The 26,768-nt window shown below is 37.6% G+C and overlaps 1 protein-coding gene across 1 annotated transcript in view; it reads left to right on the forward strand.

The window, feature by feature from the left end:
• LOC139685029 (atrial natriuretic peptide receptor 1-like) overlaps nt 1–17,069 on the forward strand; it is a 39,901-nt gene extending 22,832 nt beyond the window's left edge. The window contains 13 exon segments of the mRNA XM_071581550.1: nt 788–892; nt 1,158–1,248; nt 1,250–1,302; nt 2,082–2,203; nt 3,825–3,963; nt 6,871–6,923; nt 7,828–7,913; nt 8,893–9,012; nt 9,824–9,917; nt 12,769–12,921; nt 13,828–13,926; nt 16,263–16,354; nt 16,920–17,069. Of these exon segments, the coding sequence (XP_071437651.1) occupies nt 788–892; nt 1,158–1,248; nt 1,250–1,302; nt 2,082–2,203; nt 3,825–3,963; nt 6,871–6,923; nt 7,828–7,913; nt 8,893–9,012; nt 9,824–9,917; nt 12,769–12,921; nt 13,828–13,926; nt 16,263–16,354; nt 16,920–17,069 (1,357 nt within the window).
• The last annotated feature ends 9,699 nt before the right edge of the window (nt 17,070–26,768 follow it).

Raw genomic sequence — 26,768 nt, forward strand, 5'->3', positions numbered from 1 at the left:
ATGATGGCAAGCCAGTGCTCTGGGCTTGGGCCTCCCCATCCCTCCTGGGATGGCAGAGTGTCTTGCTGGAACCACAGCTGTGAAGCAACAGACCAAGGCACTCCCACAACGGCTCCTACCCCTCCTGAGATGGTGTGTAATATGGTATGGAATACAACATTACTGGCTAGAAGAAGTCATCTGTTAGCTAGCTCAGCCCAGCTCAAGTCAGCTGACAATTCTAGGCCTAGTCTGAACTTTAAAACCTAAATTTTAGGCCTATCTGGCTAAACCAATAACAACTCGGTACCACTTAAATTCCTGCCAGTATCTCCACTACATTCCTTTCCTCTAATAAGTAAAATTGCTTTGCTGTTTATCAAATTCAGCTGCTTCATTGTGGAGAATGCTTAACCCAATGAGAACAGACATGTTAAATGTCAGTGAGGGATCTACAGAAGAGTAGCCAGAAGTAGTGGATAGGAGGGATGTGGCTATATGTGTTTCTCTAGCTCTGACACTTCCTTTGCGTTTACTCCATCAGTGAACTCTCAAATGACCCTAACACTTACATGCCAAATGTTGCCCACAGTTCAAGATTGCTAGAATATAATCAATAATGCTTCCTTTATTAGTAGAAACAGGGCCCTGTCACCATCTTAGATTCAGATTTGCAACCACATAGGGACATGCTTAAATTCTCTGCCTCATCTCTAGCTACATGGAGTTGTTCCACATTAGAAAATATGTCTAGTCCATTTCTGTAGTATTGCTGGCTTAGGAAGTTGGCCTAAAATTTTATGAACAGCATCTCCTTCTGTTTCAATGATGGTAGAACAGTGGCCATAAAGAAAATAACGAAGAAGTTATTCACACTGTCTAAATCCATACGTAAAGAAGTAAAGCAATTGAGGTAAGAAGTGAAATCTGAAAAGTTTATGTTGTTTCATTTTACACTGGTTCTCTGGGGTTTAAATTTTTTCAAATGTGACTGTAAATTCGTATTTCTCTCTCTTTCAAACTTTGGTTTAACAGCAGATCAAAATCTCCTGATGCCTGTCTTACTTTTTTGTCTACCCTGTGAGACAAGGCACTTGGTTTTCCAGCTACTGTATGAAAAGCGGGAGAGACATTAATGAAAACTGCTGTTGTGCTGTGCTTTCTGTTGATTTTCACAGGGAACTTGACCATCCCAATCTCTGCAAATTCATTGGAGGTTGTATAGAAATTCCAAATGTTGCCGTTGTCACAGAGTACTGCCCCAAAGGCAAGCCTGAGTGATGTGCTTTTCAATGAAGACATTCCTTTGAACTGGGGCTTCAGGTAGAAAAAAAAGTTTTGAAAAGTTAAATGACATATACTGTGCTATATGTTGTTTAGGGAAAGAAGAAGAAAGAAAGAAAGAAAGCAAATTCTGATTTTTTTTAAAAAAATCACATGTTTAGTGCTGGTCATGCTAAGCCAATGACTTTTCAACTCTCTCTAGTTATACTGCAAAACTACTTTAAAACCTTTTCTCCCGTGTAACATAATTTTCTTCCCAAATATCTTGGGCAACCCTCTTTAACTGAAAATCACAGTATCTTTGTTTATGAAGACATTGATTAACTGGTTGTCGTACCTACAAATGCTTTATTATACTTACCTATACAGAAAATGGGGTTATATTGGCAATGAAACTTCCACAAGAGCAATGACATTGCTTTTTGAGACTTCTTTTGACATGCCCTTTCTGCTTCTGCCTTATGATTGCCTTCAGGAAAGAAAAAGATTTTCAGAAAGGAAACCTTCCAAATAAATTGAGGAAGGTAATAACATTGTTTCTCTTGTAAACATTTGAAAGCACTCTCAAGGATACAAAAGTACTGTCAATTTCTAGAACAAACTCAACTGTCTTAATAGAAGCTGAAGGCCTGCAGTCTCAGACAAATGAGTGGGGGTTAAGGGTTTTCAGTGACCCACCTTAAGTATTTTGGAAAGTTGAGCGCAGAAACATAAATTGAAAGCTACAAGGAGAGCTTCTGTAAACTTCAGTAGGTTTTGGAGCCACTCTTGACTTAAAGTTTAGTGGAAATACTAGCTTACTGATTTTTGTCTTTCAGGTTTTCTTTTGCTACTGATATTGCACAAGGAATAGCCTATCTTCACCACCACAAAATGTATCATGGACGGTTGAAGTCTAATAACTGTGTGATAGATGACCGATGGGTTTGTAAAATTGCAGGTAAAGAGAAGATAAGCCAAAAATTTCAAAACTGTCTTTTAACACACTGTTTAACATTAAACACTACTCCCAAGTGCCTTCATGCTGACATTTCATGTAGAATTGCTGAATTTACCATACTTCAATAGAAGTGGCCTCTGCTGAAGCAAGTTTCATATATTATCATGTCAAATCAATGAATATGTGTCACTAGTGCACACGTTGGACCCCACAATGATGGAATTTGTTAGCATCAGTATGAGCAGAAACTCTACGTCATTCTCAGTTTTGATACAGAGAGTAAACCTGATCCTGAGCCATGGACAATGCGCTAAAGACATGTAATGCTCACTGATTGTTAAACACAAGGTAGTTTCATGGAATAAAACAAACTCAGCTTAGAGCTTTTCAGTTCTGTATACAAAGCTGAATTGTATTCTCCCAGAGACAGAGCTGCAGGTCTGTTCTGCTCCTGGTACAGAAAGACTGCCTATGGGAACAGGAATGCCACTGGAGAGTCTTGCTTAGTTTGCAGATGCCAAGGAGAATTAAGGCAATGATCATCTATTCTACTTCCTCTCCAAAAAAGTTACCACACTCTCTAACTCATAGCCATCCTAAAAGCAGCAAAAACAGATTTAGTTTTTAGTGGAACATCCTGCACAGTGCCAGGCCTACTGCTCCAACTCATTCAGTATCCTGCTGCCTTCTGAACTGTGTACTCTGCTTAGGGTCTATTCTAGAAAAATTCATAAAAAATTGACATAGTTGGATTACATCAACTGCATCACCTTAGCACAGCTCCTCTCAGTTAAATAGGATCTCTGTGAAATCATTCAGAAGTTATATGATAGCAGTGTAGCAATTTCAAATTTGCATGGCTTATCTGGATGTGATAATGTCAAACCAACCTCAAAAATAATGAACATGGGAGCTACTTGAAAAATTACCTGCAACATAAAGAGCTAATCTCTAAGTTCATCTTGTTTAGAGGTCACTCCAAATAAAATGAGACATCTGCATCCAACCTTCTAATACACTCAGCAGAGTGCTGTTTATGTAAGAAAGAGAACTGAAGTCAGTTGTTTTTTTATTTCCTCCCCAATTCTGAGTCATATGCTGAGAATCCTTTCTATATTAGACTAGAAGTATAGATGGAAAGATGTTTCACATACATGCTGCCTTTGTTCTGATGCTAGTGGTATGCAAGCAGCACCCACCATCTGATTTTCAGTCGTTAGTCTGTATAACTAGTAATTACTTTAGCAACCTGCCACCAGAGATAAGGATCAAGGGACAAAGTAGAACAAAAATTTGCATTTACATGCTACCTCTTGCACTGATGTGAGAATATTATCTGAATACAATTTGATAAAATCGTAAAATAATTCTCTTTGGAACAGGTTATTCAGTTCAACTTCCCTGCTGTCATGCAGTCTTGCCTATATATTTACTGTCTGGTTGCTATATTTGCAATTGTTTAGGGAGGAAAGACCACCAAACCCACACTATTTCTAGACTAAGATGTGCATTTAAAATAGGGAAAATTAAATTCTTTAGACTAGTTGTGTTACTGTCTGCTCTAGCACATGTTTCAGAGAAGTACCCACTGAAGTTTGTGTCCTGTTTTCTTTCATGTTAGATTATGGTTTGCAGTCATACAGAAAAGAGTCTCCTGAGAGATCAAGCTCATACCAGCAGCGTTTGATACAGATTTATACAGCTCCTGAAATACCTTCCCTTTCAGAGTTTGAACCCAATTCTGTGACAGATGTGTACAGGTGAAGTTTTCCTGATCTTGCATTTAGTAATCTGGAGTATGTTTTAATGACAGTTAGGCTCAGTATAATACTACTGTCACTCCAAGTATATGTGCGATTGTAGTTTTAAAAAGATAGGTCTTGGGCTACAGAACAGTATAGATGTCACAGGACTTTCTCTTTCAAGGTAGATAATCAAACACTGAATTCACTGACATTACAAAAATGCTCTTTCAAGGTAGATAATCAAACACTGAATTCACTGACGTTACAAAAATGCAGTTAATGATTTGTAAGGAATCACTCTAGACTGGTAGATAGAAAAGGCATAAAGGTCTGCTACTGTCTAGTTATCCTTCTTTTTCTGTTGCTGTTTCTTATGAAAGAGTAGATTATTTTATATAACAGCAATACTTTAAAAGTTAATACCATCAAAGTTCCAAGATGTCCAATAATTCCATAATTAATGTCAATACATTATTTTGCTGTATGTACACAATGACACTCTTTGTTCTACAGAAAAAATAAAGGTAGGAAAAAGAAATAGATGCACTAGTGAATAGCTCCATCCCTTTCTTTTTGAAAGCCTTTATAGAAGATCACTTAATTGTCTATCAGGTTTAGCCCTGCCAGTGGTGGGCAACTTCTACCCAACCATTTTTCAGATAAGCGGGATTACATTGCAAACAAATGCATGTATACTCAGGGTGCTTGAACATTATAAATTTCAATCCATTCTGTCAATTTACCTAAGCAAGAATTTGAGATCTAAGTATTTGTGTTTATAGGCTTAAACGTGCCCTGAGAATTTGCTTCAAAATAGCTCAGCTGAGGCAGTTTGCAATTGTGTTGGTATTTCTGGCTGCTGTCATTTGTCCTGTGTCAGTGTGCACATTTTCCATATGGAGAAGTATTAGAAAGTACTGTGCTCCAACTAAACAATAATTATAGGATTATCTTATACATTCCAGTTTGTCACTGCTATGCAGCCAAAATGCATCTCAGAAAATGTGTCCTTGTCTTGTCTGTTCTCACTTTGCTCCTGTTCAGGATAGTTGCTTGACTTTACAGGCAATTCAGCCTCCTGAAGGCATTTCTTGCCAACGGCTCTCCTTGAAATAGTCCAAAACTCTGATTTGCTCATATCACACATGACTACAATGAACTTTTGATAGATTCATTAAATTCTCTCCAAATCTATCTTACTGTCAATCCATGTATATGCAAAGTCCAGGTCTTCTTTTGTGATACTGCACTTACTCCTTTCTTGGTTAAAAAAAAAAAAAAAAAAGAGAGAGAATAAAATAGTAAGAGATAAAATCAGAAAAGTGAGATGACCAGTACGCAGACTGGGAAAATAAAGATGTACCCTCTATGATTAAAAGGGCTATCTTCTTATCTGGGCTATTCTTCAGAATTTGCATTTTAACAAATTTTGTGTTTGATGATGTGAGAAGTAGCTAAGCCTTCTTGATACATGTATGTGTACTCACTGGCCAGGAAACAATGACCCAGTCTTGAAATCCTTATTTTTTATCTGTGCAAAAATTCCATTCAGATTTCTGAAGGTAAGGCCCAAATTAAAAAAATGAGTAGAAAGAGTGGGACTTGTAATTTAGAGTGCTCTTACAGATGAATCACTCGCTTTTAAGCTTCTCTAGGGAAAGTGTTGGTCAGATGAGAAAGCTAAAATGGAAATGAGAACAGGAGCATCAAAGCAGCTTCTGATTTGAGCTGAAGAAGCTGTTATCATTCACAGTTTCTCCTGGATTGGCTCCTCTTGATTTGTAATTGTTATGTGAATCTCACTATCCACTGTGTTAGGACTTTATTAAGCAGTGCTGCTGAAGCTGAATTAAATCAATACTGCTTTATCAGAGTTACCATCATCTAATTACTTTCCTTGAAAATCTGTTTCAGCTTTGCTGGCTCACCAGGACTGACACTGCTTTCTACTTCCAAATCACCCCAAAATTAACAGAAAAATCTCATCAGAATATTTTTATGTTCTTCAATCAGCATGGTTTATATTCATTATTTTATTTGCCAGTAGTGATCCACAAGTAAACTGAAAGATGTATACACATTTCCTGTTATACAGCCAGAATGCCTTACAGAACAAGGCAATCATTAGCAACACAACAGACTGCGAACCAATATTCTCTGTAAAAGTAAATTTTACCAAGGAGAGATGGATACATATGCAGTTTCAATATATAAAGAGGTAAGAGCATCTTTATCAGACCTGTTGGCTGGAGATGTTTGCTTCTAAGAGATCACTATTCTAAAATATCTCTAGTGTGTTTAGTAAGGAGGCTAAACACCCAATTGTTACTGTCTTTTCTCATTCTTCATCCCTGATAAACATGTTTGACCTTGGTTCAACTAAGGAAGATGATGATGAGGAAATATAATTCAAAAGGAACAAGTTGACATGTCTACTATAAAATCTACTCTGGACACATTGTGTCATTGACTTTATGGAGATTTTTCTAGACAGTGATCTATGTGATCTATGATGAAAAGAAGCCACTCCTCCAACTGATGATCACTATAAAGCTGCTCTTGCCCTTTGATAGGACCACAGATCAGTCCTCTGTGTTTGACTGGTAGGTATTATGTACACATCTCTACATATGTGCCCTCTGGATCCCCTTAATTCTTTCAGAGAAAATTGCTTTGCTATCCATCAAACTCAAATGTTTTAACTCTGGGCCTGATAACTGTGAGAGAATAATGCTATGAAACATTAATTAACAGATCTCTGAAAACACACAGTAGTAACACCTAGCAGCACTGTTGCCATCCTTTCTTTTGGGGTATTAGACCTTCAATCATACAATAGGGAAGGATTAAAAATTGTGGGAAGAAGAAATCACTGAGTCCACTGTCAGTTCATTAGGATTTTGCTTAGTTTTTATTCTGCAGTTATGCCATCATTTTACTAGAAATTGCCACAAGAAATGACCCCATGTCAGTAAGTAATGATGAAATATATGTGAAATTTACATGACAACTTTCTGTTTCTGCTGAAGAAACTTTGAGTAACTGCACCTTTGAGATATTTTTGAGCATCCATTTTTCTTGTGATTTCCTGGGTGCTAGTTCAGTTCCCATGGAACATGCAATCAAGTTTTCTTCATTCATCTACATGTCTTTCAGACCTTTGAAGTGGTAAAAATAACATGGCTCCAAACCTGCCTTTTGATTTGTTCTATGTGGCTTAATTGTAGCAGGGCAGGTTGCTGGGGGAATGTGTATCCTAACATCTTCATTTTTCTTCTGTTCTTCCTTCTTTTTCCTGCCATGCAAAAGCCCTTTTAGTGGAATCTTGAATGGTAAGAATATGCTAGAAAGGCAGATGAGCTGTTCTTCACAAGGAAAATGTCTGGTTTTCATGCATCTTATGATCAGTGCTAAAAGTCAAACACAAAAAAATGCACCTTCAAATTTAAATCAGATAGTCTGGATATGTAACTGTGTTCTCTCTGAAATAATTTGCTTTACAAGAGTTGTAACAATGAAGACCATTCTTCCATTTCTGTCTGTGATAATAGACCAGTGTGCATCTTGTGGTTTCTTAAAAAATTCCCAATATCTTGTCAGGTATTCAATTGTTTCAAAAGTTGTTTATTTCATGTAAACACTGAGATTAAAGCCTTCCAACCATGAGAAAGCTTTTAGACATGGTGGCCCAGTTTAGATTCAGTTATTTTTTTTTTGTTGTACTCTCATGTAAAAAAGCAGACCTGTAAGTGATAGGAAAGATGTTATATAAGTAATAATGATAATAATTATATTTTTTCAATGGGTGACATGAAAACCACACCAGTAGTTTCAACATTGTTTAATCCTCTTTGCTTCAGAAAGATGATGTGTATTCAGCTGAATCTTCTTGGTGCCCACCTTTGGCAGAATTAATTTCAGGAAAGACTGAGAATTCTTGCCCATGTCCCACAGATTACATAGAGGTAAGATACCATATTGTGTACATAGATTCTTTATTGAAGTGAATTTAAGAAATGTTGCAGAATGTTGAAGTGAATTTAAGAAATGTGGCAGTATTAACTTTGATGAATGTAAATAAACCAGAAATTGAGAAGTACACCTTAAATAAGGCACAATGAAATTATTTAATATCCTTAATAAAAAATCTGTCATTGTGACAATGAAAGATTCAGTTGTCCTCTCAAATTGTCAGTGTAATAGGTTATGGTTTTAATATTCAATCATTGATTTTTGTGCATTTTCATTTTATTATAAAGTGTTGAATTCCATATGTATTTTATGCCAGTAATATCTGTTTAGTTTACTGGCAAAGGGCTTTCAAATGATTAAGTCTCTCTCTCAGACAAAGTATCAGCTTGATTTAATTCTCTTTCTATTGTTCTGTATGTTCAGTAGTGTCAAAGTGCCTGATAAATTACATGCTTTCCCAGTTTACTTAAATCAAAACAAGGTTTTGGCATCTTTATTTCAGATCAAGTGCAGTATAACTGACCTTTGCTGGTTTGTAGCAACCTAAATGCAACAAGCTTCTCATTGCAGCACTGGAGTTTAGCTGGAAGTTAACATTCTTAAGGAGTAGTTGAGTTTTTTATCTTTTGTGAATTTTGTGTACGGAGAAGTCTTCTGAAAACAGTGTGTAAATTCACCAGCATAACACTGTCTTAAAACACAAGACAAGATCTTAAGCAGTGTTCAACAGAAGGAATGTGTGTATCTCATTAATGTTTTTCCACAGCAGCATTTTCATGAACTAACATCTGCATTCAGCAAAAACATGTAGAATTCCAGAGACCTCAGTATAGCTCTGACACTTTTTACCATCTGCAGGTAGAGCTTCTAATGATCAGATTTCACCAAGAAAATAGTAGAATTAATTTTAAAACTGCCCATGATTCAAATGATAAAAGGCTGTTTGCTTTTCTCACTCTTTCCCTTCTGCAGTTAATCAGAAGATGCAGAAAAAATAATCCATCCCAAAGGCCTACATTTGAAAAAGTCAAGAAAACGTTGTACAAGATGAATCCTAATAAAGTCAGCCCTGTTGACATGATGATGACTCTGGTAAATTTAATTTTTTAATCCAATCCACGTAAATCTGCTCACTTGTAACTGCTTTCATCTCTATCCTTCAGGACTGTTTTCTGATCTCATGCACCTTGTTTCATGAGAAAATCCAGTTATTTGTTCACCTCTGGTGAGCTGATCATAGCTGTAGTTCTGCTTGAGACACAGGTTTCCTTCTCATTCCATTTCTGTCCATTTTTCTTAACTTTCTCAGCTTTTTTGGGACTGGACACTTTTCTTCAGTCAAATGTTTGTTTTTTAATGCACTCACAGGAAAGTATATTCCCCTTTTCCCATGACTTGGTAGTCTTACACTACCAGGCATATAGAATCCCAGCATGCCAAAAATATCATGTTTACAGATTCATTTTATGCAACGTATCTCAAGCCCATCAGCAGAGAAAGGAAATTCCTGCCTCCACAGCCTGCTGCCCCATACAGAGGAAGGATGCAAAAAACAAAAGCGTAGAAAAGCATAGCAGGACAGTTTAAAAATCAGCATTGTGAGTTTTGATAAAAGATTAAGACCTTTTGTTTTGGTAAAATTTTAATCCACGTCTGCAGCTTAGTCTCTGAATTGGATTAAACCCCCAAAGTTTATATGAAATTTGTAAAGCCTGAAATTGGTGTCAGTTGTCTTATATGTAAGGAACAATCTCAAATCTAGATTCATAAAGTTACCTAAGGAGACATCTGATCTTTGGATTTTGTAAAAAAATTTAGGTGTCTTAGTCATGATTAAATCATACCCAACTGTGAATCTGTTTCAGCAAAAATATTATTTTATGCAATTCTCTATGTTATTTAGATGGAGAAATATAACAAACATCTGGAGATACTGGTTTCTGAGAGAACACAAGATTTAATGCATGAAAAACAGAAGACTGATGGTCTGTTGTATAGTAAGCTATAAAGCAAACGATACTGGATATGCTTCTCAATAACAATTTTATTTGAGCTTTCTGATTACAAATAGGAACTCTTTGATAGGTGACTATTTAATAGCAAGGAATGAATATACTTGTTATTTGCAAAGCTGTAAAGATATTTCTATATTTCCCTCCTAGAAATCAGTACACTCATCTGAGAGCTATGACCCCAGAATCCATAGTGCTGTGACTTTGAATTTACATGGCAGTCCTTCTGCATAGTTATAAATGTTGTGGAATTGCAGTTGGTTACTTTTGATTGCAGTGTATCTTCTGGAATTCTGCAAGAAAAAAGGCATAGAGGAAGAGGAATAACACATAGGAGAAAAAAAAGGATGTGAAAATGCAAGACAGTAGAAATAAAGACAATTGAAAAAAACCCAAAAAGAGAAGTGATGGTAAACAAACCTAACAAAGGTAGAAAGCACTACCAAAGAGCTGTCATAAAAGGAATTAGTAAAATCCTAAGTCACACTATTAGAATCTAACCTTACTCTTCCTTGGAATGTATAAATACTGGTTTGTTTGAACTAAAAGTTATGGACCATCTGAAAAATGTGGACATGTTAATCAGTGAGATTTACTGTGAATTCTCACATTATAGCAGAGCAAATTTGGATGCCAAGGTGTGTTTTCACCTTCGTAACATTTCTTGTTTCTGAGCATTGCTTTATACCTTTAAATAAGCATGTTATGTTTATTTGGCTTCTATGACCTATAAGTCTGACTGTAAACCTTGGCAGCAGATTAATCCCAGATGGCAACTTCTATATTGCAGGAACACAACTGAAAAATTTTCCTTCTACATGAGATCTCAGATGCAATTTCATAAGCCTTATTATCTCTGTCATTTTTGGCAGAGACCATGACAATATTCTCTTTTCCAATACTCTGTAAGGGCTCTTTGGATTTTTAGAAAAATAGCTTTATATTTGCTACCATAGAAAGATTCTGGGGACTGGCTACCATTAAAATTCAGTTCCATCAAAAGCCTAAGGGAATCTAAGAGGAATTTTGTATGAGGCAGATAGGAAGTCCTATAAGAGAAATGGGGGAGAGGGGGGAAAATCCACTCTGTTTCTTGTCCTACACAGTCATAAAGTCAAAGAATCCTAGAGTCATAGAATATCCTGAGTTGGAGGGAACTCACAAGTATCACTGAGTCCAAATCCTGGCCTGCACAAGACAGCCCCAAGAATCACACCATGTGCTTGAGAGTGTTATCCAAACACTTCCTGAACTCCATTGGAGTGGTGTTGTGACCACTTCCCTGTGGAGCCTGTTCCACTGTTCAGCCACCCTCTCTTCGGGTGATGAACTTTTCCCTAATATCCACGCTAAATCTTGCCTGACACCGTTTTAGGCCATTCCCTTGAGTCCTGTCACTGGTCACCACAGAGAAGAGATCAGTGCCTGCCCGTCCTCTTCCCCTCACAAGAAGTTGTAAGTCTCCCTTCAGTCTCCTCTTCTCCAGGCTGAACAGACCAAGTGACCTTAGCTACTCCTCACACAGCTTCCCCTCAAGGGAGCAGAATCTGTCACTTGCCCTTGTTGAACTTCATACAGTTGGTGATGGCTCGGCCCTCTGATTTGTAAACGTCTCTCTGTAGGGTCCCTCTGCCTTCAAGGCAATTTCATATCATTGGCAAACTTACTCAGTATCCCTTCCAGTCCTGCGTTCAAGTCAAAGATATTGAAGGGCTCAGGGTCCAAGATGGAGTCATGTGGAACTCCACTAGTGACAGGTCACCAGACTCATGTCACCCCATTCACTGTTACCTTCTGTGCTTGACCCATGAGCCAAATACCAATCACATGATGTGTTTATCCATCTGTGTGGCGGACATTTTGCCCAGAGGAATATTGCAAAAGAAAGTATCAAAAAACTTACTGAAATCCCAAAAGATTACACCAGCTGGCTTCCCTTGGTAAACTAGATGTCATAAAAGGAAATTAATTTTGATGGGAAAGACTTTCCTCTCTTGAAGCCATCTTGGCTGTGATTGATGACTGTGTTGTCTCTTTGTATTTTTCAGTAACTCCCAGAATAATCCTCTCCATAATTTACTAGGCACTGGAGGGAGACTGACAGACCTGTGGTTTCCAGCGTTGTCCTTCTTGCCCTTCTTGAAAACTTGAACAACATTTGACAGCTTCCAGTTGATTGGGGCCTCTCAAGATTTCCCAGACCTTTCAAAAAGCATTGAGAGAGGTCTTGCAAAGATTTTAGCCAGCTCGTTAAGTAATACTGGATGAACCCCATCAGGCCCCATAGATGTACATGGAGCACAAAATCCCACATAAATTCAGAGTTTAGTAAGAGTTTATTGTTCTCACAATTATGGCCCTCCCACTCAGCACTCAGGGACCCCCAGAGCCTATCACCAGTGTTGAAAGTATAGTGCAGGAAGCATAGGTCATTGCCTTTCTTTATAATATCTGCCCCAAACCAAAAGGTATCGAACAGCCACATGCCCACTACCTACTCCATTTAAGCATTCTCAGTGCAGGGAGGAAGAGAGAAAGAAAGGGTCAGATGGAATAAATTCTATGTACAAGTAAGAAGGAAGTACAACACTTTTCAGAGACAGTGTAATTACATATATGAGCTGTTGCCCCATCTTCTGTTTGTTTCTGGCTTTCTCTGCTTAGAAGGTACAACTGTGACCCTGGATATGAAGGAATAAGGCTTCTTTTGTTAGTTTGGGGGGGGGATTGGTTTTTTTTCTTAGTTTTTTTTCTTTTTCTAATTAATTTAGGCAGTGTCCTTTGGTAAATCTGTGTGTAATGCCAAATGTTCACACAGTTGCATTGTTCTGTTAAGATATGGTGGTGTCAGGAGTTCCCAAAGACAATGGGATCCTTCATGCTGGTGAGATTGCAAGCATGGCTTTAGACCTTGTGGATGTCTGCAAGACTTTTAAGATCCCGCACAAGCCCAATACCCTTCTGAAAATAAGAGCAGGAATCCATTCAGGTATGTTGAGAGGCTTCAAAAGTTTCTTCTTCAGACTCCACAAATGCCATTTCCTCTCCATTAAAAATTAATGAGTTACTTAGTTATTTCCTTAATATGAGAGGGAACATGTCATAGAGATCATCCCAACAGAATAAATTATTTCATACATAGAATATTGGTAACTCAGAATACAATATTGGAATCACTCCACAGTCCCACCACCTTTGTTGATATGAGTGAGAACTGCCATTCTGTGCCTGTAGCCTGTCCTTTTCAGCTGTTCTCTTCTGAAAATTGTGAATTTTTTCTTGCCTCTTTGATCTAGCCTTTGCTTTCAAACTCCCAGCTCCCTGATCTAATTAGATGTGTGATCACAACTGTTTCTTGATAGACAGCCAGAGGTGGACATGACCTGTGCAGCCCAGTATCTGCCAATTAAACAGCATACACTGTTGCACCAAGAGATCATATCTTCTATGTTTTAAATCAGTTGGGGATGACATGAAGGAATCAAAATGCTTATTTTCCATCTTCAGTGGGAGCAGGTTTGCTTCCTGTTTCTGACTTTCCATGTAACTAGTAGTGAGTGTTGTGTTCACAACTAGTATCGAGAGCATTCCTATCTCGTTACCCCTCAAATATTCTTTTGTCATGTTGAAATGAGGTCCTGCAGATGACTTAATTCATGCATGCCACCTCCATCACATCATCACTATTCTCCTTTAAAACCCTTTTGCAATTCCCTCCGTGGTTATGGAATCCATCTGTAAGACAGACGTGCAACCCATGTAAAGACCATACTGACACTCAGTCTTTAACTAGTTAATGAATGAGATATCAAGCAGTGTAGAAGCAGCCATAAGGCTGTATGACTGATTACAAGATTTATAAACAAAAAATACTTCATTTTATTTTTCTTAACAGGGGCAGTTGTAGCTGGAGTTGTTGGAACCAAAATGCTGCGCTACTGTTTATTTGGAGATACTGTGAACACGGCTTCCAGGATGGAATCTACCAGTGAAGGTAATACAGAACAAGCTGCAGGTGGGGTTTTGATCATTGTTGAATGAGTTCTGAAAAAACCTGTTATGCTGACTTTTAAGTCCTGCCCTGTTCAAATGACTACAAATCTTGTAAAGATGTTCTTGATTTCTCATTCCAGTCTACCTCTGAGCAAATCATGACAGTGATATGCTCTTAGATCATTTTTGTAAGCAGATACCCTTATTTCTCAAGGGTCAGAAAGGGTTTTTATGGCTTTGAAATTCTCTAAAAAGGGGTAGGATAAGCTAAAATGAGAGGCAAGTGGTTATGTTCACGGTTTCTATTCATTCCTGGGACCCATCTGAATTTATAGTAAAAATATTTTCATTACTCTTTTTTGCTGATGACTTTCTCTAATGGAGAATACAAGACATGGTAGGAAACCATGAGAGTTGTGTCTGTCTTTAACTGGTACAGATGTATATATCTATATATATCTGGTATAGATATATACCACAATATAATACATATGTCTTCTAGCAAGCAGATTAGACAGAAATTTCCAAAGATTAAATTGTGGAGATATTCTCACTGTCACTTCTTCCCAGGAGGTTTGTAAACTTAGCCAGGATGAGCATGTGAACCTCAAATTGTCATATATTTTAGCCCAATCTACAAGAAGTGAGAAAAAAATTAATAAAAAAAGACAGTGGTTCAAGGTCAAAGGGTCTTGATGACTTGTTTCCTTTTATTCATGAAATGAAGTTGAGTAGTTTTATGCCTCACATTGCAAGTCATTGTAAATAGATTTGAACTAGGCAAATAAATGTTTTTTCAAGTTTAATTTCATGATAAAATGTGATGCTTTCAACATCCATCCTGATCCACTAAGATGGGGGAGTGGTCCAATATGATGGTTTTGAAGGTTTAGCCTTGGGATTTGAGAATCAACAGGTTTCATTCACTCTCACAGTTTTATACATTTTCCCAAAGCAAATGCTAGTCCAAGCGGACAAAATATAACTTAATTTTCTTTCTGTCAGTCTCCCAGATAACTCCTTTCCTTCTCGTCCTCCATTTGGGCTCCTGGAATCATCTTATCTGAACTGCTTTAAAACTAATGCCTTCAAAATCTGCTTTCATCATTCTTCATAATTCATCTTTTTTTCTTTATGTCAGTCTCTTTCTCATACAGTGCATCAAAATCCTTAAACTTAAGTATAAAAATAAAGCTTTTTATCTTTCAAGCCTTTATTTTGTTTCCCTCCTTCTCTGGCCATGTACATTTGAGAATCTCAAATTACATTACCATGTTTCAACCTTATATTAATTGCTTTAAAATAGATTAATTAATTACAAGTAGAGCACATTAAAAATGCTATCACCTGAAATCTGAGTGCTAGTGTCTTATTCTCAAGCAGAATGATAAGTTAAAATATCATGGATCTACCACAAAGAATATTTCTGAGATATGTATCTATATATGTTGAATCCCATATTTCTTGATATACTGGGAGTGTTTTCAGACTTTAAAAAACCCATTTAAACAAAGAAAAAAGTGAATATTATAAAACTGTCATACCAAGACAATCTTAGCCAGTCCAGCTATTGTCTGGGATCTTTTTCAAACAAAGAAGCATAATGATTTACTCTGTGTCATTGAATGTTAGGCAAAAAAACCCCAAACAAATAAACCAAAAAACCCACCAAAACCCCCACCCAAAACAAAAGAAAACCCAGTTTGTTCTTTTTGTACAGTTTTTGAAATATTGACAAAATTTTGCTCTCTGGCAAACATAGAATTTCTTCTCTCTGTTTTCTTCTTTGGTCCTTCCCCCACTATTTGCAAAAGGCAAGACAGGTGAGGTTTGCTTGAAGGTAAAATCTCAACTGGGGAAAAATCACATTATTAAAAAAATGTGGAATTACAGTACTACTTTCTCTTTCACCTGTCTATATTTACAGGTTTGGAATCAAAGCAAGGATAGTAGTTCCTTTAATGTTTAGACTTTGCTGAAAACTGTATGGTGCAAAGAAATTGCTGTGTCTTTATTGACCAGGAGGTAGAACTATATACAGATTTCTTCACCAGATGAAAAGGATACTCATCAGTAGCATCAGCCAGGGAGCTGTGAAGAGTAGACAAATATTATTAGATGCAGAATGTAAAGAGCAGTGTTTGTTGACAGCCACGTATTTTTCCTGAGATACTTGTGTGTGAACATTTTAAGTAAAAGAGAAATGACAGCAAAGACATGAAAGAAACCAAGGGAGAATTCATTAATGGGTCTTGAAATCTTTGGCACACATTGCAGGGTGGATCTGTCTTAGATGTTTGAATTTTTTGATAATATGACAATTATTTCTCTTTCCAGCTCTTAAAATACAGTGCAGTTCAAGTGCATACCAACTGTTGGAGCAGATTGGAGAGTATGTGTTAGTATGCCGTGGGAATTTACAAGTCAAGGTGTGTATGCAACATCTATACTCAGCTTTTCAGAGAGGAGAGTGTGAAAATACTCTGGAGTCCCCGAATTTTAACCCATGCAATCCTCTATGTTTTGCAGTCCTCTGTATCTTGCAGTCCTTTGGTTAGACTAATTCCTGACCCTGAAGAAAGCATGTTAAAATTTTAAACCAGGACCAGTTCCCCGGGCTTGTTCATGGAACAACCCGGATAAGTCAGAGATGAAGGACTTAGCCAAGCTTCAAAGTCCTGCCTGGCACATTCACTGTCATAACTGCTTGAAACAAAAGAACGTTGTTCAGAGACATCACAAATCATCATGTGAGTTCCATAAGAGAACTAACATTTTGTGGAACCAGTTTTGGATGGCACTTCAAAGAATTGTTTTAATTGATACCACTGCCACTATCTTTTAAGGGAAGGTTTTATGCCTCATTTTTCCTGTATGTAAAATGGCTGACAGGCACATCAATTTTCTTTTGGGACTTCTTGTGAGTTGTAGTAAGAAATGTATTTCATAAATGATGGGTAGTATTATAACCCCATGACTAATTCTCTTCCTTAGGGTAAAGGAGACATGGTAACATACTGGCTTGAAGGTAAGAAAACCTCTGTCACCCAGAAGGCACTCATCAGCACTTCTTTGAATCCTCAAGATGCCATAAGAACTTCATACAGTTTGATACCAGGTGTCCTTCCCAGTGATTCTCTCTGAAGTCCTGCTTACTAGCCAGTCACTGACTCCAGTATCCATTCTGGTTTCAGTCTGTTAGATCATCCTGCCAAATTAGAAAATTAAAACGATGTACTATACCCCTTTGGCCTTGTGTATTAGTTCAGACTTCATTCACAGGTATCTCTCCCACTAGTGGCACCAAAAGTAGAAAAAAAAGCAAAAACTCATCTTGAGGAATAATACATGACTGGCCCACCAGCCACTAGGACAGAAGGTACCTCCCTTCAGCATTATTTCTTGATTAGGTTTTGCTGGATAATCACCTGCCAGCATCCACCATGACTTCTAAATCTGCTGGCCAAACATTCCAGCCTATAAGGTGCTCCCACAAAAAGGAAGACAGTGTAGTGTTGTTATTTAGTTGTATGATAAACCTTGTGGATGAGATTGGTTTTGTGCTGTGAGAGGGAAAAATGAGATGTGTATTGTGTGAGAAAGCAAAATCGATGGAAAGAGAAGGATGAAGCAGAGCAATTATAGTGAATACAAATTGAAATGAAAATTTGTATTCCTTCTTCCATTTCACCTCCATTGTCTGAAGCATAGGAAGAAGAATTACAAAGAAAGTCTTCAGTCAATTCTTAGTGACACCTGCCATCTCGATACAGAGATCTAAAAATCTTGGGAGAGAAACAAAAGACATTGCATGCTGTTGTTGAACAGAACAAAGTTCACTACAGCTGATCTGGTTTTGGCTGTTCAAGGATTTCTCTGAAAAACATCTTTAACATTAGCTGATGTTATGTAGCTGCTTTGACTAAAGTGGCAGTGAACCTACTATTGCTGGCTAGCTGTCTGTGAAATCAGGCAGCCCTCTGAGTCACTGTGTAATTTAGGATACAGTTAGGTCATTCTTGAGCAATCATTTCCGGTAAAGAGAGACCTGTCCCTACATGCAGAGTAATCTGTAGAGGAGCATGATTCGCTGAGCATTGCTGGAGTCGACTTTCTTTAAAGATTTACCTTTCAGGGCTAATCTGTTTTGAAGAGTTTAGGCAGCTCCAGTTCAACTGATTAACAAACAATCTAACAGAATTAGGTACATAAAACAGAGAGAGGAAGGATACCAAGAACCACCATAATGTGAACTAGACTGGACAAAGCAAACTGGGAGACGAGGAAAGGGAAGGACTTTGAATAACATATTAGCATTTACTCCTATTGATTCTGCTCCCTTACCCTCCAGTCTGTCCCTGATCTTAGGGAAAAATGCAAAAACACACATGTGGTTGCAATTTTTCTGGTATAAATTTGTGTGACTTTTAAACAAGAGGTTGACTAGTTGTCCATGTCCTCATGCAGCTAGCATACTTTTAATTGTAAATATGTGTTGTGTGATAGTAACATGAGAGTCACACTACAGTCTTTCTTCAGCTTCTGTGGGAAAGCTAAATCCTTCCAAATTACAGAAGATGTTTTTGAAATACATAGAAAAATGTAGATCATTCTGAGTGAAATTTTGCCTCAGAAGTCTGTGGGAATGCTGCCACTTGAATGGGACAAGCATGTCAGCAAAGGACATAGACTTAGCTGATTTTGGCACATGAGATCCCATCTCAGAGTCCGGCTAAATTTTTTAAAATTAAAAATCTTAATTGGTTTCTTATTTTTTCTAAACTGAGAATATTACTTTCTCTGCTTTTGAATTTCGTATTAGTAGGCACAATACAGTAACCTTTTTTTGTAATCTGAGCAAAATAAACCTTTCAGTTATCCAGAGCCCAGAGATGTTATTATACAACCATTTCCTTCATCCAAATGCTATCTAGGAATTGTGAAACTCTCTGCTGCTCTGTTATAATGCTTCATGATGTATTAAATATTTTACATTATTCTTTTAATGAGGTAGCACTTGTTTACATTTTTATTAAAAAGGTGCATATCATAGGGTCTTTTATCAAATGTGGATGTGAAAGCACATGCTTTGTTATATTTGTCTGTAGCAGTATTTCAATTTTAACACTATTATTTTAATGTTGTTTATAGAATTAAAATCTTTAAAATGCATGTCTCATGAGTTTAAGTTCTTCTAAAAAGAAATGAGTGATGAGTGGCCAACAGTAAGCTTGTTGGATTGAAGGTTTTACCACTGAGAAGTCCTGAGGTAGTACTCAAATTCTGCTGAAGATAATAGAGACTCTTGCTGACTTCAGGAGGCTTAGAGCCTGGTGGTTATCTACCAGACAGATACAGCCTGAAGAATGCCTGTGTCAGCCGACCTCAGTTTTCTCTTACTTCTTGATCCTCTCCTCCAATAAAGCATCTCCAGAATAAGAAATAATTATTTTCTAAGGACTGTTGAATCTGGGATACCTTTCTTGTAACTTCAAGCAAAACTAATGTTGGTTTGTCTGATGATAGTGATGATATGATGTTTTTTCTCCAGAAAAGTACAGAGCAGACAGACAGAACATTAGAGATGAAAACAAAAGTGTCCTCAGTCAACTGGCGAGTACTTTAGGTTTATCTCAGACATTTTGACATGTGTAGTCAATGGCTACAGCAGAATTTCAGATGCAGGATAGCATTTACTAGCTGGTAAAGTATGATAACCAGGATGGTGCTCATCTATGAGATGTCTTAATTCCACAGAGATTCACATTCCAGGTGTGAAGTTAGTCAGTTAATCTAGGATGCATTCTTTTCTAAAATGGCACTCTATATAGAGATAAGTATATGATGTGTTCCTCCTTTTCTTGGACATTATAACCCTACTAGAAAATGTGAAAGTAATTGCAATAATAGAGCTGAAGAACTGAAGGTAACATGTACTTTACAGACCACTTCATTTCTTCACTCGGTGGCCATTCATTGTCTACAGTCATGCAAAATAATACAGAAGATACTAATACTGCATATGTGATGTGGTCATTTTATGGAAGGCCTGTGCTTTTTGATTATTGCTTGTTGCAGCTCTATATACATAGCAGTGAGAATGCAGACAGGAACATTAAAAACTCACGCAACACAGAAATTGACTCATGAAAGTCTTTAATTAGATTGATAAACCTTCACTATCTTATTTCTACTTGAATATTGAGGAACAGATTGAATAATCGCTATATTTTAAAAAAACTGCAAGTAGAAAGAAAAAAATTATTTATGTATTTTCAAGTTTAAAACTTCATAGAATTAGTTCAAACCACTGACATTGGAAAAAGACTGTGTTTTGCCAGTGAGAAGTTGTCTTTTATCCCCTAGTTTAGCCAGCAAACATCTTTTATTTAGCTTGTTGTTGCTATGTGCAGGGTGTTTCGAGTTCCAAGGTTCTTTTTTTGTAAACAGAAAATTTATCTGCTTCTTCATACAGGTAATTAGTCAAACTAAAGACATGAATTTATTTAAGTAAAAGTGAAATGAAATCGGGCATTCTTTGTAAAAGTGCAGGGGCATAGTATGAGTGTTGAGCCTGACTCTGCAGTCAAAGGATGCAGAGTCTCTTGAAGATCAGTGTCTTATAAGATTTCCCAGCCTGTAGAACATCTCTCCTAGCCCACTCAGACACCTAAAAATTACTAATAACCCTTCCATCTCAATTGACCTCAACAGTAAGAATCTTGCATTTTTAAGAATATCTTCCTGGGGCTGTCCTTGCAGACAGTAAAAAGACAAGGCTATGCAAGATTATTCTGATTATTCTTCAGCTGACTACCATCTGCATTTCAGTTAATGAATCCTCTGTCCTCCTGAGTCCTCTGTCCTCCTAAGTCCTCTCTGAATTTTTCCCTACTTCATGCCAGTCAATATAAAACATTGGATTGTACATTTTTTTACATTCTGAATTGGAATTCAAAGATAAAATAATTTGTAATAAAATGTTCTCTCCAGAGAAAATATGGGAAAATTCCCTTTCCTCCTAATTTAAAATTTGCTTAAATGAACTTCCTGATGTAGAGATATAAAATAACCAGTTTGAAATGTGAGAGAGTAGGTTGTGTAGATTTTTTGAGGGAACCCTAATGAATGAAACCTTCTAAAAAGCATTCATGAGTCTACCTGATGCTATTTAGTGTCCCACAGCACAGTAAACACAGTCGTCTGGTTCAGACAGTGAAGTAAGCTACCCCATCTTCTGTAGTTGCACCTCACCCTTCCACTGTGCTGTGTGTCTTAAGCACATGTGCATTCTTTTTGAAATTAAATTCCAAAAGCAAGATTCAACAGTTTCCATACAGCACTAAGTTTGACCCTGAAGCTCCACATCAAATTTTTACTGTTACATGGATTTCAATGGAAAGAAAACTGTTACTTTTGCCAGGAGTGCCAAATACGAAGCTAATGTAGCAGCATCCTTGTGTTCATGACTGTGCATAACTGCTGATTATTACTGCAATTCATCGTAAAATACAATGGTGTGCAAATGAGTGTTTTGATGAGATCTAAAAATGAATCAGCATTCCTGACATCAGATCCCTACTACATGCTATTTTTTTTCCTGTGGCTCTTATATCCTGGCTTCCGGCAGAAAAACACTCTGTCCCTATCTGAGGAGCCTGTTTAGGGTAAGCTACCGAACAGAAGATACACATGTGGAAGAATGCACTAAACATACTGTCTCTGTGACCAGAATTTAACACAGTTAATCTGACAAATTTGGTCTCTTTTGCTTTCACAAATTATACCTCTTTTTCTGCTCTACTCTCACAAGAACAAAGTACAGAGCCAGATTTTCAAAATGTTTAACCCCTTTTCACTCCCCAAGTAATGATACTTTAGGTTGAAAAAATACTATTACTGAATCTTTCAGAATTAATCAAAGGTACAAGGCTTTAACCAATGGTTTGGGGAAACACTGAATACAAAGCATGGTAAAATTTCAGTTTTCAGTTGCCAGGATTTCACATGGGCTATATTGAAACCTGACGTGGGATGCTTTAACTCTGTTAGAAGAACGTTGTGTTCCTAAAGAGCCACAACAGAGCCGTTCTTAGAAAAACTCTCTTCTAAAGGATGAAAGGAGTTTTAATTGCAACAATAGGCTTGAGGCAGAAAACTTGGGTGAGGTGTTAGAAACACCTTTGAGGAGATCTTAAATTAATATATCACTACTTTGTGCATTCTATGACTTGCTCTTGCAAACTGTATAACGTATATACCCCTACCCATAGTGCATTAAGTAAAAGCATTAGGCATGAACTCCTGTGTGTATCTGATACAAGGCTATCTCGTGCAATTGTTTTGAACAGAAAGTAAACCATGATTTAAATACCAATGAAAGCTGAATCTTCTTGTCTGGTGAAGATATAGAGGGTCTGGAATTCCAGCACTGACAGGACCGATAAATTAACCTTAATGCTTTACTGATGAGAGTTTGCCAGAGAGCAGTAGACATCACTTCTAGGTCCACTCTCTGTGTTGTTTCCAGACATAAGAGGGCCCATACCACCAGAGAAATAACAAACTCTCTGACAGTAGTCTCAGTAGGAATTATGTGTTCAGACTGGCTACAGAGTAGAAATGGGCTCAGCACGACCTGCTTTGCACCTGACCTCCTATGCTATGTGTTAAGAATGTCTAGAAAATACCTTTAGTCTACATATTAGGAAACTCCTCTACAAGTTTTAATACAATTGATGTTAGAAACTTAGATGAAACCTTTAAAGACTCAAAAATGTCCATGTCACAACTGCATTCTCTAGCAATACGGCTTTTCTGGTAATGTGTTGAGATTCAAGATTCTGTGTGCTGATTGTGCTCTGCAAATAAATAGGTCAGTCCCTACATGCACATGAAAATCACATTGTCTTGGTGGTCTGACAGTCACCAATCTCTAAGCCATCATAAAATCACAACTCTGTGCTGCAAGAAGTGGCAATTTATTTGGATGTCTCAACATAACAACTTACATTGGATGGATGATGTAATGTCAAATTCCACCACGCTGGACAAAAGCAGGAGCTCACTTTGCGAACAATCTGGTACATAGCAGCAGAAATGCTGAGAAGGGGTCATAGTAGCTGTTACTCTGCTAATTACATAATAAATAGTTATTGGACCCAGGGCTGCAGAGAGGTTGCATCAGGTGGGGTGGAACAGCCTGTGGGAGAGCAGGAAATTTCTGCAAAATACAGATCAAAACCACAATACCAGTCTTGTGCAGCACATACTCTGAGCACGCTCACTTCTGCTTGTTCCACTGCAAGCAGAAAGGACCAGCTACCTTTTAGTGCTCAGGAGGCCAAACTGCCCACTTATTAAAATTTCCAATGGTCTGATAACATCTTTGCAAGGATCATCTTATGCTATTCATGACAACAGAAATTTTAAAAAGTAATGAAATGTTACCTGTTTGTCATTGATGTGTGTATCACATTGTTTCTTAAAAGAAGATAAACTCCACTACAGCACTATGACAAACACTATTCCAAAAATAATTTTTATAAATCTTAGGAACCTTCTCTGAATGTCCAAATCACTGTTTTGCTTCAAACACAACATACACTCTGCCACCCATGCTTTAGGATCAAGCTATACAAGGCAATTGACATTTATCCTACAAACAGACCTCCCCTACAACCATATGCATTGTTTGAAATGTAACACTGAGAAGTGGGATTTTGACACAGAGGGATTTTAAACTAACAAGAACAGAAAGGAGCTCTAATCTCTGGTCATGGCTTAGATTAACACCCCAAGCCGTGGTATCTTGAAGCCAAATTCAGACTAGAAGCTGCCTTTGAAAAGCAACATAACTATTTCTGCTTGTTCTAAGATCAGCACTGCTATTACAAGTTCTAGGGCCACCAGAAGAGACCACATGAGCTGAACAAAAATAAAGTCTTAATAGTTCTCAGGCCTGGGCATGTTACCTGCCTAGAAACCTTGAAGCTGTTGTCATGCTGTCTTAGATCAAATAAGCAGTTGATTTCTACTGGCAAAACTACAGTGTATGAAAACGGCCACTTTATTAAAAACAAACAAACAAAACAAAAGAACAAACAAAACCCCAAACCCCTTTAATTTTCAAAATAACAAATTCTTATTTTTAAAATGGCCAAATTAATCCATTTCCATTTCATTCTTAGTTTAACTAGCAGAAAAGAAAGGAAAAAAATCATACAGAAAGATATTTCAGAGGCTGTACTAATCTATTTAACTTCAATTTTTCACACATTCAATAAACAATTTCAGTGGATTATGGTGGATTAGCCTAAAAATATTGCTTAAAGTTGTATTTTGTTAAGTAATCTTACCTCAGATAAATGAATGAAAGGATGACATCACCTGTAAATATCACAATTTACCCATAAATGTTTTAATATCTCTTTCTATATCAGGGGCAGTTTTTACTTCCATTAAACTGTGCTTTAATAAAAACTTTCTCTGGTGTTTACACCAAGTATGGAATAAAGCACATTAGTCAGATCTGCATGTCTGTATCTCATTAGATATTTACCATTCATCACTAGTTTACTGTCTTGTCTGGAAGAACCCCATAAAACTTTTGACAGAGACCATTTACTCCTAGACAAAATGGAAAAACTTCACCTCTTCCCATATATGTATTTGCTGAACTGTGCATCTATGTTCCCATCAGGCTAAAGCTTTGCTCTCTTATGCAAGGCAAGTGAATGCTCACAACCCCATCAAAGACAGCATGCAACTAGCCAGTAGCCTGTGTTCTCACAGTGGGTCTGATCTTCAGGGATGCTGAGGCACCCACAGGCACACACTAAGACCCTCACCTGATTTCCTTGGAAACAGAAGCAAGAGACACTATTCCTCATCATGTTCATCAGCAGTATTTTAGCTGTTGGCTTCAGATGTCATGAAGTAAGACTTCCGAACGCCATCAAAGACCTGCTCTGTACATTGTAGAATAAGGTCCTGCAGTGATTAAGCCTGCAGAAGGTGAGCTGCTGAAAACGGAGTGCTTTTATGTGGAAGTAGGAGTTGCACACGTCAGAGAGAGGGTCTGTCGTTGTGAAATTCTTTTGGTCAGTGAACAAAACTTGAGCTGTACAGAGTACAAGTGTTTGTTTATTTATTACCACAGAACTATTGCTGCATGCTTGAGCAGCAAAGCTGCCTGCAACCAGCTATTGAGAGGCTTTGCCTGACTCAACTTAGCTACTGCTTTTGAATTTCTACTAATAATATCCTGATGCCAAAGTGTGGCCAAAGTGTTAACATTTTGTGTGGTTTGTAAGAAGCCAAACTATGCAATGTAAAAAATTTTGTTTCCTCCTTCTGGAAACCTCTTCAGAGACTGGTTGTCTGTTACGATTTGAAGTAAGTTTATGAACACACATACACACACACACACACACACACACACAGGTATAGGCATAAAATTTACATTCACTATCCAAACAGTTCCATGGGCACAGAAAGGCTCATTTCAGTGCAAAATTCCTTTCCACTTTCTACACAACATCTCGAGTTGCTACAAAAGAAAGTCTGTTTTTCTTCTTTCCTACTCTAGTAATTCAATACATTTGTCTGTTACAACTTGTGGTTGACAAAACCCACCCAAGTAGGAACAGTTATTAAGACTTGCATCATACAGGAACTTTTTGTAGTTTTGAGAGTTTAGTTGTAGGAACTGGGGCTTTGTGAGATGCTAGCAAATAACTCTGTGCTTTGGCAACCTAAGACCTTAACCCTTAGAGTAGCTGCTTAGCAAGCACATGTGTTATACCACATCTCTTTTACTTACATAGTAGAGGCCAGTTAAGACTTTTATACATGGCATGGGAAATGCAATTTACTGTTAGACATAATAGCCAGGATTTGTGTTTCTGCATGTAAACTGCAGGCTCAGATTCTGAATGGCTAATCCTCATTACTCACTTCATGTTTTTCTGCCATACATCCTTAAGCTGTGAACAAACACATGTCAGTTAGGTTCTCTGTTCCCTCCCCCCAGCAAAGCACGGCTTTGAGACCCCTGAGTGGACTATAACCATGCATCACCCATAAAGAAACATCTGGCATTTTAGAAAAGGCACAGGAAAATGGCATTTCCAGAAGGGTAAGATCCCGCTTTGCACACAATCCATAGAAATCTATTCCCGAAGAGACTTTTGAGGTACTGAAATATAAAGGCCTGAGTCCACTTACATTTTCTTTTAGTCTGTGCAAGAACTGTGTCATGATCATGTTGTAATCTCCTTATCAAGAATGCCTATAAAATCCAAAAGTGTTAGAAACATTCCAGTAAAGTCAGAACCAGTGAAGAATTGAGCTAACACATCTATGTTGCATGCTATGGGTGATGGATTAGCCTTGGAAAACTACCCTGAGCCTATCTGGTTCCTAGGAGACTTTCAGAAGAGCCCATGGAGTCAGCCCATTGATTCCTTGATGCAGAGGAAAATAAAATTCTGCTAGGGAGAAGAAGAGAAACAAATCACTTCTACACTCCACTAACATTTGCCAGCTACCGGAGTGCATGTTGACATCTCTCAATCCCACCCAAAATGAACTGACAGTATTTCAAAGGTTCATTCAGCCATAGAGCACCACATTCTTTCCTACAGACAGCTTGAGTTTGATTCACCTCTTGATTTCAGCTGACAGCCACTGCCTTCTTGCCAGTGTGCCTACAGGCTTGGCTACAATAGGCAGCAGGAAAACAAAAGGAAGGAAAAGGGAGAAAATAAAATTAGAATGTAATTTCTCTTTTTTTTTTCTCAAAATGAAGACTGGAATTCTTTAACCTTTAAACATGCTTGT

Source organism: Pithys albifrons, chromosome Z, assembly GCF_047495875.1.
Source record: "Pithys albifrons albifrons isolate INPA30051 chromosome Z, PitAlb_v1, whole genome shotgun sequence".
Classification (NCBI taxonomy): domain Eukaryota; kingdom Metazoa; phylum Chordata; class Aves; order Passeriformes; family Thamnophilidae; genus Pithys; species Pithys albifrons.